The 18,374-nt window shown below is 36.7% G+C and overlaps 1 protein-coding gene across 2 annotated transcripts in view; it reads left to right on the forward strand.

Annotated features, from left to right (window-relative positions):
• Positions 1-653: 653 nt before the first annotated feature.
• LOC113870739 (pyruvate kinase 1, cytosolic-like) overlaps positions 654-18,374 on the forward strand; it is a 37,756-nt gene continuing 20,035 nt past the window's right edge. The window contains exons 1-6 of one of the 2 annotated variants that reach the window (XM_027507182.1): positions 705-926; positions 1,140-1,174; positions 1,318-1,414; positions 1,743-1,840; positions 4,194-4,349; positions 16,872-16,949. In XM_027507182.1, coding sequence (XP_027362983.1) covers positions 1,157-1,174; positions 1,318-1,414; positions 1,743-1,840; positions 4,194-4,349; positions 16,872-16,949 — 447 coding nt within the window. In that variant the 5' untranslated portion in view covers positions 705-926; positions 1,140-1,156. Of the gene's footprint in view, positions 927-1,139; positions 1,175-1,317; positions 1,415-1,742; positions 1,841-4,193; positions 4,350-16,871; positions 16,950-18,374 lie in introns of both variants that reach the window. The other variant, XM_027507181.1, reaches the window with a different exon arrangement.

Below are 18,374 nucleotides of genomic sequence, written 5' to 3' on the forward strand. Positions count from 1 at the left end.
AATTCTTACAATTGATAATATTAATCCTTAAAATTTATGACCCCAAATTATAACAATGAATCTTTAGTTTCTCTAAATATGAGAAATGATTTGGATCCTCTCCAATAATTCAACTTCTACAGCAGAAATGTTGACAGTTCAATATTTAATGATTATAATTTTTTATAATATTTTATGGTTGTCTAATGTTATATTTCACAACACTCAAATTTTTCTGCGGCCGCATGACTCTAAAATATCTAATTTGTACGAGGAATCAATTATTTTATTTCTCACATTTATCTTATTTACATTAAACAGGATTTCATTTTCATAGAGAAAAATAGATAAAATAATTAAAAAACACTTAAACTAATAAGTACTTATAGTTTTAAAGTTGAATTTTTTATAATTAATTAATTTTTATAATTTTAAAACTGAAATGATAGATATCAATAATTTTAAAAATAGAAATATGAATTTATAAATATTTTATGATTTAATTTTTTCATAATTTAAAAGATTAAATGAATACGTTTTTATTATTTTAGTGATTAAATGAAGTCAATTTTAAGAAATTTAAAATTAGATTTTTTTAATGATTTTCTAAACTAAATTAACAAATCCCTGTTAACGTATACATATAAATGACGCATGGGTCTGGTACGAGAAAAAAAGAAAAAACGAAAATAGAAATAGAGGAGTTGGTCCCAGACATTGCGAGTACGGACACACACGATCCCGGTTTCGTGTGTGGTCTGTTTTCAATCGGTCATCTCATTTTGATTCTCTCTCTCTCTCTCTCATAAGATTCCTTTCGCCCTTCTTCTTCTGCTGCTGCTGCTTCTTCTTCACTCTGGTTTTTTGACCAAACAAAAATGCAGTCGAGCCCGTTGCTCCTCGAGGAACCCATCAGGATGGCTTCCATCCTCGAACCATCCAAGCCCGTCAGCATCTCTTTCTCTCTCCTCTTTTTTTTTTTGTAGTTTGGCGTTCCTTTTTAGCTCTGTGATGAGAAAAATCTAATCACCGTTTGTTTTGGTGTGATTTGATGTTTAGAACTAATGTGTGCTGTTTGTTCGTTGACGCTCCTTTTGTTTCCTGACTAATTAATTTAGCAAATCAAGTAACGAGTTTTTGTTTTTTGTTTTTTTTTTCAGAAAGTAAAAACTCGAAGATGATTCTGTTAGTGCTTGTGTGTAGGGAAATAATCATTATTATTTTGTAAATAAATACACGCTTGGAATTCTGGATGATGATGATCTGAGTTTAGATCGAATTTATGCTCCTTGTCAATTTGGATTTTGTTTGAAGTGGTTATTGAAATGCTCTCTGCAGAGTTTCTTTCCAGCAATGACAAAGATTGTTGGTACACTTGGCCCGAAGTCACGGTCAGTCGATGTGATTTCCCGTTGTCTTGAGGCTGGAATGTCTGGTATTTTGCCATTGGAACTTTTGATTCTTTGTCATCTTTATTTAACAATTCATTGTAGATGTTTTATTTTATTTCATTTACCTTCAGGTTTCTTGGTTTTGAGTATAGTATGATAGGATACTGCTCGGTCGTCTTGTTTATCTGATTGCTATGTTGTCAGAAAATTAGAATAACTCTGTCTACTGAAATCAATGCAGTTGTTTAAAATTTTTTATAACTATACAATTAGGAAATAAATATGAATAATCTATTGTCTTCTGGTGTTATTGTTACTTGTTTCATCCGTTACAGTTGATCATCTTATTCTTTTTTTCTTACAATGTTTTAGTGGCAAGGTTTGATTTCTCATGGGGTGATCCAGAATACCACCACGAGACTTTGGAAAATTTACGGGCTGCTATCAAAAGTACCAAGAAACTCTGTGCGGTAAACTCAACTTATTTTGTGTTTGTCTATTTGTAAACAGTGCATTCATCATTACTGCTTGGGGTTTGAAGGTTTTGAAAATAAAATCTACCAGTTTTGTTGTTGAGTGAATATTATTAAGGACATCTGCTGAAGGAGATCAGATCTTGAAAAGCATAAGATCAGAAAAACAGCAAAAGGAAACTAAGAAGAAGAACATAAATCAAGGCTTCACACCCAGGGTATAGCCAATTAAGTAGAACTTTGATTGATTCTTATAAAACATAATCCTTGTACAGTAAGGATTTAGGATTCCCAGCTAATTAATAAACACTTTGATAGACTGGATAGGAATACCTCTAAGAAACACTACACCTCCAACTAGTTAAGAAACAGTTTGATACACTGGATTAAGAATAGGGAAGACTTATTACAAAAAGAATGCCCTCTGACCAGCATGGCAGCATCAATGTGATACAATGCCAGAGATCCAGAAAAGGAATTTCATTGCTACACCCTAGGTATTTGAGAGACTTGGTCTCTGCTCTTACTTATTCTTCCTAAAAATACAGAATACCCACTCCATTCTCTTGTTTCCCCTTGATAACTACCTCCCTCTTTTATTATCCTAACTGCAAATAATAGCATCTTTTGACAATTATTTATTTAGTAACACTCAAAGCACTAGTTGGCTATCTTTCTGCCTATTTCTTTTGATGTAGATCCTATTTATTGGGTCTGCTAACACATTTAAATATAGAAAAAAGATAAAACTGAAAATGATAAATCCATGCTCAATAAGCCCGAAAGCTAATAAAAATGTTGTAAAAATTTACTTAGAAGTTTGTTCAATTGGCCACAAATCAAAACAAAACTAAAGGACTGAAGGTTGTTCTTTAAGCTTAAGTTTTGTTGTTGCTCGTGCATCTAGTGGTACATTCTCATTGGTTATCATTTAGTGTCTTGTTGAAAGTAAGCTTTGAGTATCTGATAGGATAAAATTGCAAGTTATGGGGCTTGAGTTCTACATTGGAAGTATGAGATTCTAATGTTGGGTTTATAAGGCCTTGGGCTCTCCAACTACAACAGCTAGCTTTTGTAATTGATGTTGGTTCTCCCAAGGTTCTTATTGTATCAAGGAGAAATTCTGTCTCTACACAAAATCCATATTATTTATACTAAAAGTGTGTGTTGATGCACATTAGGACAGCACAAGTAGAATTGTAAAGCACAGTTTTTTCTCATGTTTTCTGTTTGATGGTTGGTGCATAACACAATTTTTTTGTAGTATATGTTGTTTGATATGCACAAGTACTGGACAAAACATAATTATAGGCAAAATTAGTATTTTTCATCCTCTATGTATAAGCTAAGTTTTGATTTCACCCTTGAACTTTTTCTTGATTCAATTTGGTTATCTAACTTTTATATCTATGTTCTTACGTTAAAATGGCATTAAATCTCATCGAATCTTGCCAGAATCTGGGTTTTTCCAGGAATAATGAACTGAGTCATTTTGTCCCATCTAATTTTCTAGGTGTAGGCCTCAAAACACCTAAGAGTTTAGGGAAAAGATCGCACATGAATGATGAGAAGGAGCCCTAAAGAAATTAGGTTAATTGTTGTTCTCCATTTTAGTCAATGAAATCATGCAGCATTTTGATATGTTAGCCACAATTCAGTGTCTGGAAGAATCCTGTAATTTCATTAATCATTGATAGGAATAAAAAAATGAGTGTTCAAAATCCAGGTTTGATGAAAGCCATTTAAATATTTACTCTCTCATTTTAACTGATAAAGTCACTCAAAGTTTTGGTATCTTTGGTTGCAGTGCAATATTTAGAGAAACTTCTCATTCAATTTCAATAATAATTGAAAGAAAAAACTAGTTTGTGCCTTTGTGGAGAGACTTTGGCAAGAGTTAGCATCATTATATTGAACGAACCAACTATAATTGTTAATTACACAACTTGTATTTGTAATTCACACCTCAAACATACACTTCAATATTACCATCCCTGCATGGCTTTGAATAGTAATATAAAAAAATAAATTCTATTTGGGTATCTGTTATTATTCTTATTGTCCACGATGCATTAATCCCTGCTTCAAACTATTATCAATGTGTATGGCATAAAGTTGACTTTTGTCCAATTGAGTCTGAAGTCTTTTAGATATCCATTCTGTTTATTGATTGGTATGTAATAAAAAAGTTTTGGAAAAGGAAACTAAGATTTACAACGGTCCTTACTCTTTACAATTGCATTAGATGAGATGACTCATGGTATATCATCAAAAGTAACTGATTTTAGTTCATTAGCTTTTATTCTTAGACATGCTTTTGAAATAAATATGATTTTTTGTTTAATGCCAGGTTATGCTGGATACTGTGGGTCCAGAGCTACAAGTTGTCAACAAAAGTGAACACTCAATTTCCCTTGAAGCTGACACATTGGTTGTCTTAACTCCTGATCAGAACAAAGAAGCTACTTCAAATCTTTTACCTGTAAATTTTAGTGGGCTATCAAAGGTCAGTATTCCTTTCCCATGTGATGCATTTGTTGGGTTCATATTTTATTTATGTTGAATAATTAATATGTTTTGAGGTTTGTATACATGTGTATAGTTGTCAGTCACACGTTAGTTGTCTTGTTGCACATTTGAGTTTTTACTTTATCATCTGTTTGTGATGTTATGGGTGGCATCTTGGTGATTCATCCATATTATATCATGTGGGAGGCAGCTCGATTACTTGATGAAGCAAGAAGCAGTTTGTGGTGGCTGGAAGCAGTGCTGAAGCAGAATTTAGGGCATTTGCCTATGGTATATATGAAGGATTTTGTTGCAATTGATCCTCAAGGGACTAGGAATTTCTTCAACCATTCTATGAAAAGTCTTGTGTGATAACAAAGTTGCTTTTATCATTGCAAAGAAAACAATTCATCTTGAAAAAACCAAACACGTAGAGATTGATTGGCACTTTACCAAACAAAAAGATGATGATTGGGAATTTTCTGAAGCATTATCTCTTTTGTTACTGCTGGATTCAATCCATCTTTCCTCTAATCCAAACAAGAGGATTTGGCCTCGTTACACCTCAGGCTCATTTTTCTTGCAGATCCCATGTTTTGTTCCTCATGTCATCTTCAGCAATGACATTTTAGTTTTGGATAAGTCTATTTGGAAATCAATTGCTCCTCCAAGGTCAAATCCTTTGTACAGAATGCTGTTTTAAACAGGATAAATATGAATGATTTACTTCAAATTTGAAGACCTATGACACATTTGTCTCCTGACTATTGTGTGATGGAAGATCGAGGTTGAGTGTCAGACACTTTTGACACCGACATGACCCCTTTTTGACACTTTCATGTGTTGGTCACTCTTTATTTGGTGTTCACTTACTTTTTATAATTGGCTCGGCTTCATGAGCCAACCCTTCCATATGGCTCAAACACTTGACTTGACACCTCGATATTGATGGACGCTAATATTATAAAAAATGGTTTTGTATCTTTCAAATATTTAGAAAAGTCAGCTTAAAATGTAATATAGAAGATTAAAAAACAATGTTTAGGCTCAATATCGTAAGAAGTACAAGAATATATTAATCTTGATTGTCATTTTACACTAGCTGTGTCAAAGTGTGTCAAAAACCACTGTTCATAGCATTGAAAAGACATTGTAGAATCTGTTTGGTTGTTGGGTGAGTTCATATGGGATTGAGCAATTCAACTAATTTCGCTGCTCTGTTTTGCTAATGGCCTTTTTTAAAGTTTGGCATGTTGTGTTGCATGTTACTTGTATTATTTTTTTAATTCTTTTTTCCTTTTCTTGGTTTCCTCACCAAGTGGGGTAAGGTTTGGTTGTTGTTTCCATTTCTTGGTTTAGTTCTTGAGATACCCTTTTCTTTTTTAACTCTCTTTTTCTATCGCAACAAATTATTGACGGGTAACCAAACTCCCCACCCCCACCCCCCCAAAAAAAAAACAAGAAATGCCACCAGACAACTACAACATTTTAACTAAAACACTTTGAAGGCCTAATTATGAGAACCCAAGATCTAAGCTAGACTAAATGTTCTTATTGTTTATAGCTTGGTATATTGATTTTGAGCCATTGAATGTGATTGATATGTGTGTCTAAATTTATCTGAACTACATACTAACATTAGAATGTGTGCTTTAATTGGAGAGTGCAACTTGATTTTGTAACTTTAAAACAAACAGGGGTTGGTAGGAATTACAGTTCCTAATTAATTTGAATAGCTAGGATTTTTAGATCCCTCACTCAATTGCGTGTTTGGTTTAGCTTATTTTGGAGAAACAATCACTTATTTTTTGCCAGCTTTCTGAGTGAGCTTTTGAAAAACAAGTCATTATTTCTCTAAAATTAATCCCTACCAAACATGCACCAAGTCCTGCTAGCTGAAGCTTATGTCTCCATTCTTAAAGAAATTTCTTCTATATAATATTCCTTCTATTTTGGTTATTAGGGATCTTCTACTCCCTGTTTTGAGGCTCCCCTAGATTCAAGGTAGTCAAAATTGAGATTTTGCTTAGAAGTGTGGTGGGCCCATAACCCACAGATCACTCAATCAAAACCAGTCTCTAATAGATTTTTTAATTAAGAGAGATATTTTGATTAATAATGTTTTTGAAAATTTGGTTTTTGACCGAGTTCAATGGTGTTGTGTGATTCATGCAGTGGACCTCACCTAGTGAGTGGGATAAGGCTTTGTTGTTTTTGTATTTTATTAGGTTATACATAATTCATAAAATAAGTCAAAAGTTAAATTAATAAGTTAAAACAGCCAAAACCACAAAGACAGAATGAGACAAATAGCAGCAACACTATCACACAGTTTGTAGAATAAAGCTTCACAAGTCACAGAATGAAGCTTCGCAGGTCACAGCTCACAAGAGACCAGAATGGGATTTTAGGCATCGATACTCAATGGGAGTGAATGAGTGAGCAGTGGGTAGGAGAATTAAAGCAGTTGGCAGCAGAGATGAGGGCTTTCTGTGTGTGTTTTGTGTTCTGATTGGTCCTATTTGATTTTATGCTTCACGTGCTTGTTTAACAAATCGGGTCACCCAAACTGGTCACCGGTTTAATAGTTTAAAATTGAAAATTTCAGGCATGGCAGGATTGAACATTTCCACTTAGTTTATGATCTTGCATGACGATCCTGCAAAGAGTTGATTTTGCATGCAATTCAGCATGGTAAGGCATGTGAAGATCGTAGAATCAAACTTCTTCGAGCCAACAGGCAATTTTAATTACCATGTCTAGATTAGTGTATGACCCTTCCTATTTATTCAAAATCCAATACAGTTTTCCTCTAAAATCTACATTAATAACTCCAGGCATGATGACATCAAAATCCCTAGTTCCTTGATGGTTGATGCATGTTGGGTCCTTGATGGCTAACGGAAAATAGTGATATCGGTTCAAATGTGTTTTAGATTAAATTTTATTCAAAGTGTTGAAGTTGCACATCAACCATAGAGTATATATATGGCTAAATAAGAGCTTATCAAGGCTAAAACAATTCTCACCTTATGAGCTAGCTTTTGGGTTGAGTTAGGCTTAAAGTGAAAATTCAATAGAAAGATTGGAAAAAGGTGGGGCACAGGGATATCAAGATGCAGTATGATATTGCTACTGTAGCAAGCAATGGAATAAGAAAATTGAAGATGAGACAAAGTCTGCATTTTAATGTGTTAGAATTTATTAGAATTTTGTAAATATAGTAACTGTATATTTTGTAATTATGTACTCTTCTCTATAAATTGGAATAACTCCGCTGTGCCCTAACACACAAATTTAATATTTTTTCTCTCAACATGGTATCTAAAGCCTAAGGAGAGATAACCCTAATCTGTTTTTTTTTTTCCAGTGGACCCATTGTTCACCGATGCCATTTTTTTTCGGAAACCGTGTTTCATCTCCGGTTTTTGACATTTCACCCTCCTGTTTTGGTGCTGCCGCCACCGTCCGCCACTGTTTCGCCGCTGCCGTCTGACCTCCAATCACTACGGCAACCCCACTGTTGTGGTTGCCTTTGTCAGATCGGCCAAACCCCGCTGACTACGCCTCCATCAGAGTCCTCACGCACCGCCTCTTCTCTGTCGCATTTTCTCACGTGCCGCTCTCTCTCTCCTCTACTTGTATTCGGTCTTGGTTGGTTGTTTGGACATTTATTCAACCTTGTTTTGCCCTTTTCCGCTGCTGTTTGGACATTTTTTTCTCTCTTCTTGCTGACCAATGGCCTCTAGCACTCTAAAAGCTGACACTCAAATTTTTACCAACCATGTCACTGCACCTCTCTTTTCTAAGCAGTTGGATGGTAAGCACTACTCCTCTTGGGCTTCTCAGATTGAACTTTGGCTTGTTGGACAATGTTATGAGATCTATCTCACCCAAACAGCAGACGATGTCTCGACAGCCGACTGTCTTCTGTGGAAAAAGGTTGATGCTCAATTGTGCTGTATCATTCGAGCCACCATTCACCCATCTCTTCGTGATGTCTTTTGCACTCACAAAACCTGCAAAGCTGTTTGGATACAAGCCCAACAACTCTTTACAAACAATTCTTGGCGACTCTACCAAGTTTGTGAAGACCTCATGACTATCCTTAATGCCCATTAGATTAAGGATTCTATGTCAACCTATCTTGGCTCAGTACCTAGCCTTCTCTGAGTTCAATGAATTGGTTTCTCCTGCTGCCACTCCAGATGCGGAACTTGACAATCGCAAGAAGTTTTTCATGTTCTTGGTTCTATACGGTCTGCCCCCAGAATATTCTCCTGTTCGTGATCAGATTCTGGGGAGCCTCACAGAAGCTACAATGGACAGTACCTGGCGACCCTCCTTTGTGTCCCCCCAAAACCTCCTTTGAGCCTTTGCTCCCTACTCATATTGACTCTTCTACTTTGGTTTCTCGCAACACCAACCAACTTCTATAGCGAAAGGGCGACAAAGGATGTCCCTGGTGTGATCATTGCCACCGACCAGGACACATAATTGATAAGTGCTGGACTCTACATGGTTGACCTCCTCGCACTGCCCAGGTGACCCAAAGTTTTGTGTCTCCTTCACCCACTTCTGCTTTGCCATTAGCGTTGGATTCAAATTCATCACCTTCCTACGATGATTTCCTGAAATGGTATGAAGATTGTCAGGCCTTCGGTTCCACTGCTGCTGTTGCACACACTGGTAATTTCTTTGTTGATCTCTCACTCTTCAGGCCCTTGGGTACTTGACTCTGGGGCCACCGATCATATCACTGGTAATATATCCCTTTTTTCTGCTCTTTCTACTTCTGATTATTTATCTTCTGTTACCATGGCAAATGGGTTTCAAACTCAGTCCCAAGGTGTTGGTGTTGTTCATCCTCTTCCTTCTCTTTCTATTAACAATGTCTTTTATGTCCCCGGGACTCTCTTTAATTTATTGTCCATTAGTCAACTTACCCGGTCTCTTGATTGTGTCATCTCTTTTACCAAAAATTCTGTTTCCTTGCAAGACCGGAGTACGGGAGGACGATTGGCTCTGGATGTGAGTCCCATGGCATCTATCAGCTCAACAAGCCCTCTCTTGTTGGTTCAGCAACAATATCTCCACTTTTGATTCATACTCGATTAGGACATCCAGGTCTTGATAAGTTGAAACAGCTATACCCTAGTCTTTCTTAGTTAGAGTCTTTGTCTTGTGAGTCATGTCAATTAGGCAAACATGTTCGTAATTCTTTTTCCAGTCGCACTATGAGTTGGGCTTCTTCCCTTTTTGTTTTAGATCATTTAGATGTTTGGGGTCCAAGTCGTATTTCCTTTACATTAAGATCTAGATATTTTGTTCCTTTTATCGACGATTTTTTCCGTTGTACTTGGTTATATTTAATGAAGGAACGTTCAGAAATTTTTTCAATTTTTCAGTTGATTTTTTATGAAATAAAAAATCATTTGGTATCCCTATTTGCACTTTACAAAGTGATAATGCACGTGAATATCTGTATACTTAGTTTTAGACCTTTATGACATCACATGGTGTGTTACATCAAACATCTTGTCCTCATACCTCCAACAGAATGGAATTGCAGAACGCAAAAATAGGCATCTATTTGAGACCACTCAGACTCTTCTTCTCCACTCTCATGTTCTTCATCAGTTTTGGGGTGATGCGGTACTTACTGCATGTTATCTCATTAACCGCATGCCTTCCTCTGTTTTACAAGGTAAACCCTCATCAAGCTCTATACTCCCACCACTTTCTTTATCCTTTATCACCGATTCTCAGAATTGTATTTTCCTCGAGTACCCACGATCTCAAAAAGGATACAAGTGTTATTCCCCTGCTCTTCGCAGGTATTTCATCTCTGCTAATGTTACTTTCTTCGAGTCCATTCCATTCTTTGAGCTTAGAACATTTACATTCGAGTTTTTCCTATCCATGACTGCCCCTAGTTCAATCCTTTTTTTTCCTCCAGAGGAGTTTCCATCCCCTCCACACCCATCTCCTCCACCTTTGCAGGTATATCAGTGTCGTACACGTCCTGTATTGGAGCCATTGAGCACTAACAACACCATGGACTCACCTTTGGAGCTACCTCTTTCGCCTCATCTTCTGGCCCGCCCTCTGAATCTGACATTCCCGTTGCCCTTTGAAAAGGTATACGTTCTACTCGTAATCCTTTTTCTCATTATATTTCTTTAAGTTATCATCGTCTTTCTCTTTCCTATTATTCTTGCCTTTTTTCCTTATCTTCTGTTTCTATTCCTAAGAGTACAAGTGATGCATTTGCCCATCTAGGATGGCAACAAGCTATGCTAGACGAGATGTGTGCATTATAGAACAGTGGGACTTGGGACCTCTTTACTCTACCACCAGGGATGTCAGTTGTTGGTTGTTGATTGTTGGTGGGTGTATACAGTCAAGGTTGGTCTAGACGACAAGTTGACCGGCTTAAGGCCCATCTCGTCGCCAAAGACTATACTCAAATCTTCAGGTTAGATTATGTTGACACTTTCTCTCTCATGGCCAAATTGCTCTCTGTGCGACTATTCCTATCCATTGCTGCCATACGTCATTGGCCTCTCTATCAGCTGGATATCAAGGATGTTTTCTTACATGGTGATCTGCTCGAGGAAGCTTACATGGAACAACCTCCTTGCTTTGTTGCTCAGGGGGAGTCCTCTGGTCTTGTATGTTGATTGCGAAAATCTTTATATGGCCTCAAGCAGTCACCAAGAGCATGGTTCAACAAATTTAGTATTGTGATTCAACAGTTTGGCATGACTCGGAGTGAGGCTGACCATTCTGTCTTCTATCGTCACTCAACTACTGGTTGCATCTACCTAGTTGTTTATATTGATGACATTGTCATCACAGGTAGTGACCATCGTGGCATCGCACATGTGAAGCAACATCTCTTCAAACATTTTCAGACAAAGGATCTTGGCAAACTCAAATATATTTTGGGAATAGAAGTAGCACAGTCCAAAAATGGGATCTTCATTTTCCAAAGGAAGTATGCAATGGATATTTTGGAAGAAGCAGGAATGTTAACTTCTAAGCCAATCGACACTTCCATGGATCCCAATGTCAAGCTCTTACCAAATCAGGGGGAGCTTGATGGGGACCCAAAAGGCAATGTTGGGCTAGAGGAAATGTTAGTCCAAGAAGCAGTTACATGGCCCAAAGAATGGCTTGTCTATGTGAGAAGAAAGAAGAAATCAGAAAATGACAAATGAAATGCTGTGCTGGCAGAGTTAGTTAGGGAGAAAGAATAATATTCCATTATTTAGGCACGATGAGACAAGGGTAGGATGTGATGTTGATTCTGTTCTTTCGGTATTGCAGGATAGAGCAGCGATTGCTCTCTATTAGGAGCCTAGCTCTGGGGTATTAGGAGATATTGCTCTCCTAGTGCATTTTATTCTGTTCGTTTCCGTTACTTATTATAAATAATATCCTTCCTATATTTGCAGCCCTTTTTTTTGTTCCTGTTCTCTATATTTGTATTTGCATTTGTGTGGTTTGCAACAGAGCCTCTTCTAGATCCTGAAAGGTATAGATGATTAGTAGGGAAGCTGAACTACCTCACTGTTACCCATCCAGATATCTTATTCGCAGTGAGTATAGTAAGTCAATTCCTCAACTCTCCATGTAAGGAACATTGGGATGTGGTGACTCGCATTATTCGATACATCAAAAGAGCTCCAGGAAAGGGTCTTTTGTATGAAGACAAAGGACACACTCGAGTTGTGGGTATTCTGATGCAGATTGGGCATGATCTCCCTTAGATAGAAGGTTCACTTCTGGATTCTGTATATTTGTCGGAGATAACTTGTCTTTTGGAAAAGTAAGAAGAAGATGTTGTGGCCCGGTCCAGTGCGGAAGTGGAGTATCGAGCTATGGCTATATCGAGTCAGGAGTTTATATGGCTCAAACAATTGCTTCAAGAACTAAAGTTCGGAGAGGTCACACATATGTCACTTATTTGTGATAATCAAGCCGCTATGCATATTGCATCAAATCTAGTATTCCATGAGAGGACAAAGAACATTGAAATTGATTGTCATTTTGTCAGAGAGAAAGTCATTTCCGGAGAAATATCTACTAGTTTTGTCAATTCCCATGACCAACTAGTAGACATATTTCACTAAGGGGTCCTCGGATTAACTACATATGTAACAAGCTTGGTGCATATGACCTATATGCTCCAGCTTGAGGGGAGTGTTAGAATCTATTAAAATCTTGTAAATATAGTAACTGTATATTTTGTAATTATGTACTCTTTTCTATGAATTGGAATAACTCCGCTGTGCTCTAACACACACAGATTCAATATTTTTTCTCTCAACATAATGGTTGAATTTTCCTCTATAATGTTATATTTTATAAAATTTGTGAATATTTGTGAGAAGAGTTCAGCTATTTGCATGCAACAATAATTAATCTGTGATTAGTGGTCCATGTATGGGTTTTGACAAGTTTTGTGCTGGCTGCCAAAGACCTAATACAACCTTCCTCCTTTACTCAGGCTTGGGAATGACAAGTTCATCAATTTGCACATTGATTTAAAAAGATTATATTAATGTTGTCAAATGGCCGTTATGGCGGCGGTATGGCGTGGTGGAAATGACGGACGCCGTTACGAAGATGGCGTGGCGTGGCGGAATGACGTGGCGGCGCCATGGCGGCCGTTACGAGCATGGCGGTAACGGCCGGCCATGGCGGAAATTGTGATAAATGGCGTTTTTAAAAAAAAAAAATGGATTTTCTGCACTTTTGGGCTAGATCCGACCCGACCCGACCCGACCCAGCTCAGAATCCAACTGCCTAAATCCAGGTTTTTTCTCTCTCTTCTCCTTACGATCTCACTCTCCCTCTCTCTCTCTGCGACCACTTCTCTCTCTCTCTCTGCGACTGCTTTCTCTGAGATCTCGTTGCTGAGATCTCATTTTCTTGGGCTCTTTGTGTTTCTGTTTTGGTGCATTTCGGTCTGTATTTTCGGCGACTGCAGCTGCATCTTCGGCGACTGCAGCTGCATCTCCGGCGACTGCACCATCTCTGGTGACTCCAACCTCCATTTCCGGCGACTGCACTTCCATCTCCGGCGACTCCATTTTTCTGGTAGCTATTTTTTTTCATTTTTCCTCTCAGTTTTTTCTTTATTTCCCCCATTTAAATTTTACCCTTTCCATCTTTCAATTTTTACCTCTCCCACATTTTTATTTTTCTCAAAAAAAAATTCTATTTATTTCAGCTACTCTTAACATGGCTCAACATGAGTCTTCATCAAATTGTTCAAGAACTTCTAATCGTTCTGACCCGGGATGGAAATTTGCTCATTCGGTGAAAGATGGAGATACAAACAACATTGTATGTAATTTTTGTGGAAAAGTTATGAGTGCGGGAATCACTAGAGTGAAACAGCATTTAATTGGAAAGAAGGGTAACGTGAAAGCTTGTCCCAAGTGTCTGGAAGAAGTTAGAAAAGAGATTGAAACATATCAAAAGGAAAAAAAGAATCAAAATAATTTTGAGATGCCAAATGTGAGAAGCTTTGAAGGTATAAGCTATGATGTAAGTGAGGATGAAGAGGATACCCAAACCCGTAGCGTTGCCATTGGAAATCAGAAAGGGCCAATGGACTTGTTTTGTAGAAAGCCTGAAAGTGCAATTGAGAAAAGAAAAAAGGAAAAATTGAGACAAACAAATATAGGAGAACGATGTGACAAAGAAGCCAAGGCAAGGGTCCATCAATACATAGCTCGATTTTGGTTTTAAGCTGGCCTTTCCTTTAACCTCATTAAAATGAAGAGCTTTCAAGAAATGCTTACAGCTGTTGGTGCTTTCGGTCCAAATTTACCAGCTCCAAGTTATCATGATATTCGAGTTCCACTTCTAAAGAAAGAGTTAGAATATACCGATTCCCTCATGAAAGATCATAAAAAGCAATGGAGCAAACATGGCTGTTCCATAATGTCAGATGCATGGACCGATCGAAAGCAAAGATGCTTGATTAATTTTTTGGTCAACTCTCCTGCTGGTACTATGTTTGTGAGGTCTATTGATGGATCTAATTTTGTGAAGACCGGTAAAAAATTATTTGAGATGCTTGATGCTCTTGTGGAAGAGATTGGAGAAGATAAAGTTGTGCAAGTGATAACGGATAATGGAAGCAATTATGTCTTGGCTGGTAAGATGTTAGAAGCGAAAAGACCACATCTTTATTGGACTCCTTGTGCAGCTCATTGCATAGATCTTATGCTTGAAGATATTGGAAAGCTTCCTTTGATAAAGAAGACAATTCAAAGGGGAATATCGGTTGTTGGCTTTATCTACAGTCATTCAAGTACCTTGTGTTTGTTGAGAAATTTTACAAACAAGAGGGAATTGGTAAGACATGCAGTTACTCGATTTGCAACTTCTTTTCTATCATTAGAAAGACTTCACCAAGAAAAAGCAAATCTTAGAAAGATGTTTACTTCTGAGGAATGGTGTAAAAACAAGTTATCAAAGGAAGTTAAAGGGAAGCAAGCAACAAAAATTCTATTAAATCCTGTATTTTGGAATAATGTGGTGTATACTTTGAAAATTATGGCTCCTCTTATCCGGGTGTTAGGTTTGGTTGATGGAGAAAGAAGACCAGCTATGGGGTATATTTATGAAGCAATGGAGAAAAATAAAGAAGCTATCATGAAGTAATTCAAAAATAATGAAAGTAATTACAAAGATGTGTTTGCAATCATTGATAACAGATGGACTTGTCAGCTTCACCGTCCATTACATGCAGCTGGTCACATTTTAAACCCGGAATTTTACTATGACAACTCTCAAATTGAATTTGATTTGGAAGTTACAAATGGGTTGTATGATTGTATCAAGAGGTTGGTGCCAAGTCAGGATGTGCAACAAAGTATACTACTTGAATTACCAATTTACAAGAGCGGTGGTGGTCTCTTTGGGTCCGACTTTGCAAAATCACAAAGAAAAAGCATTGCTCCCGGTAATTCATCAAATTCTTCAATATTTTAATTTTAAGGTCATACTTCATCTTTAGAGTTATAATTTGTCTTTCATTTTATAGCTCAATGGTGGAGAATGTATGGACATTCAGCTCCACATTTGCAGCAACTAGCTATCAAAATTTTGAGCTTGACATGTAGTGCATCCGGATGTGAACGCAACTGGAGTGTTTTTGAGCAAGTAATTTTTTATCTCTCGAGCCTACTATTTTCTTTTATAAATTAGAGAGAAACTGATTAATATTCTTATAATTAAACTCACGTTGCAGATTCATTCAAAGAAGAGAAATAGGCTTGATCACAAAAAATTACATGACTTGGTTTATGTGAAATACAACCAACAACTCAAAGAACGTTACAATCTTAAAGATGTAATTGATCTAATTACACTCAATGATATTGATGAGTGTAATGAGTGGTTGGTTGGAGAAATGAATGATGATGCTCTAGATGAGGATGCTGGAAATGACTTAGTTTTTTATGGTGATAACACTTTAAATTGGGCAACTGTTTATGAAGCTTCTGGAATTGGAGAGCCTAAAACATATACTAGGCGTCATTCTAAGAAAAGAAAGAATCCATCAAGTGGTATCACTATCAAAGCTGCAAAAGTTTCCAAGATTAAGGCATGTTCAACAACAAAAGGAAAAGAGAAAATGGTTCTTGAAGATGATGATGAAGAATTAGAAGATGAAGAAATGTCGGAAGAAACAGAAGATGAATTAGAATTTAATCTTCCACAATCTGAAGGAGAAGAAGAGGAGGGATATGCCTTGGTGGATGAGAAAGAGGATGATTATGTTGGAGTTGAAGAAGAAGACTAAATTGATAATCTTTATTTTTATTGTTAACTTGACATTTGATAATTACATATTTTGTATTTAATTATACTTTAGATTGAAGGTTATGTTACATATATTTTTAGTTAATTATTTTCTATTATTTTCTGTGACCTATAGTATTTTTTTATATATTTTATTACATCCGCCATAAATCTGCCATAACCTGCCACGGCGGCCGCCATAACTTTATGGCAGTTTTTTGAGTTTCCGCCATGAACCGCCATCCGCCATTAATAACATTGGATTATATAAAAAAAAAGTTATGTGAAACTATTATCCTCCCAAATATATTAGATAGAAAATTAATCTTAGAACTAGAGGGATTTTCTGAACTGATGGCAGCATTTTCTTTTGTTTCTTTCCTCATTCCTGGACTGGTTGTTCAATGTTAGCGAAAATATCTCAATAACAGAAAGGCTGTAGTGGTAGATTTGAAATTTAGAGAGATCGGTTGCAGCCAATGATTTATTTATGTTATTTTAGGCATCTGGAAGAGACATTTGTGGTAATTAAGGGATTCTCACATTTGTTGTAGCTCTAACCTTGTCTGTTTAAAATGGTTAGAAAAATTCTTATATGATGAAAATTTGTGGGTTTGCAAATTAACTTCTTATTTCTCATATTATACTTTGATGTAGTGTTGGCTTAACTAAGGAATCTGTAATTTTGCAGGCTGTGAAGAAGGGTGATACTATTTTTATCGGTCAATATCTGTTTACAGGAAGTGAAACAACTTCAGTGTGGCTAGAGGTAATGCAATCTTAGATGTACTCATTCTATATTCAACACTTGTGCGAATAATTTACGATTATTATTTTAATAATTATGAAATCATAGGGTTTAGAGAGGGAAAGTTGAACAGAGATGAAAAATTCAAAATAATATGGCAGATTGATATGATGTTACTATAATACAATATTAGATTGATAGGACTCGTTTCTATATTTGATGTAATACTATACACTAAGGGCACTTTTGGCAATCAAGATAGGATAAAGGTGGATAGGATAAGAAGAAAAAATAAAAGTAGGAAAGGATATGAGCACAATAAGCTATTATCCTGTTTTGAGTTTGGTGCACACAAGATATTGTAATGAATAGTAACGTAAACTGTGTACAAATGACAAAATTACACTTATAGAAAGTTATTGTAGCAATGATGTTAGAGGTGATAGTGAAAATGACAATGGTAATAGTGACAACAATGGCGGTGGTTAGGAGTGGTAAAGCGAGCTAGCCAGCCTTGGCATGCCTCGCAAAAAAGCCCGCCACAAAATGGGTCAGCCTGCCCTGTCTTTTGAGGTGGGCTAGAAATCTAGCCCTATTAGTTTAAGGGTGGGGCAGTGGGCTCAGCCCACCATAGTAATAAAGAATTAAAAAATAAAAATCTGACTAAAATTAACATAAAAAATAGAAAAAATTACAAAAATGAATAAAAACATTTAAAAAACATTAAAATATATTTTAATAATATTTTTATATTAATAAAAATTAATATTTAACTAGTAAATAATTATATTACTTTTTTAACATTTTAAATGGGCCTGACAAACTGACTTGCCATTGGCCTACATTTTGGCGAGCAGCAGGTGTAGAACCTTCAGCTTGATCCACTGTCTTGAGTGGGTTATGCAGGCTGGCCGTTGGGCTCAGCTCACTTTGCCACTGCTAGTGGTGGTAACAGTATGAATTGTGGTGATGTGAGAATGGTGGTAATTATGGTTGTTGGACGGCGGTGATCATAGTTGTGATATTTTATTGACAATGAGTGTGATGCTTATGGTAGTGATGTTTGTGGTAATAATAACGACTATGGTGGCAATAATAGTGACAATGACCATGGTGGCGGTGGTAATGTCATGTGGTAATGATGGGGTGATGATGGCAGCTATGGTAGTGGTATTGGTGGCAATGGTGGTAATTGTAGCTCAAGTGTAGAGAAGGTATAGATGACAGTAGTAGTGGTGATCATTATTGTGGTAGTGGTGGTGGTGGTGGTGGTGACAATTATGATAGTGGCAAAAGAGATAATGACAATTGTGGCAATATTAACAGTGGCAACAAACGATGTTGATGATAATGTCAAGTGTAGTGATGGTGGGGTAGTAGTAGCAGTGGTGGTGATTGCATTTGCGGTAGTAGCAACAGTGATATTGGTTGTGATGATGATAGTAG

The sequence above is a fragment of the Abrus precatorius genome, unplaced genomic scaffold (assembly GCF_003935025.1).
Source record: "Abrus precatorius isolate BTA unplaced genomic scaffold, Abrus_2018 Scaffold7, whole genome shotgun sequence".
NCBI classification, from domain to species: Eukaryota; Viridiplantae; Streptophyta; class Magnoliopsida; order Fabales; family Fabaceae; genus Abrus; species Abrus precatorius.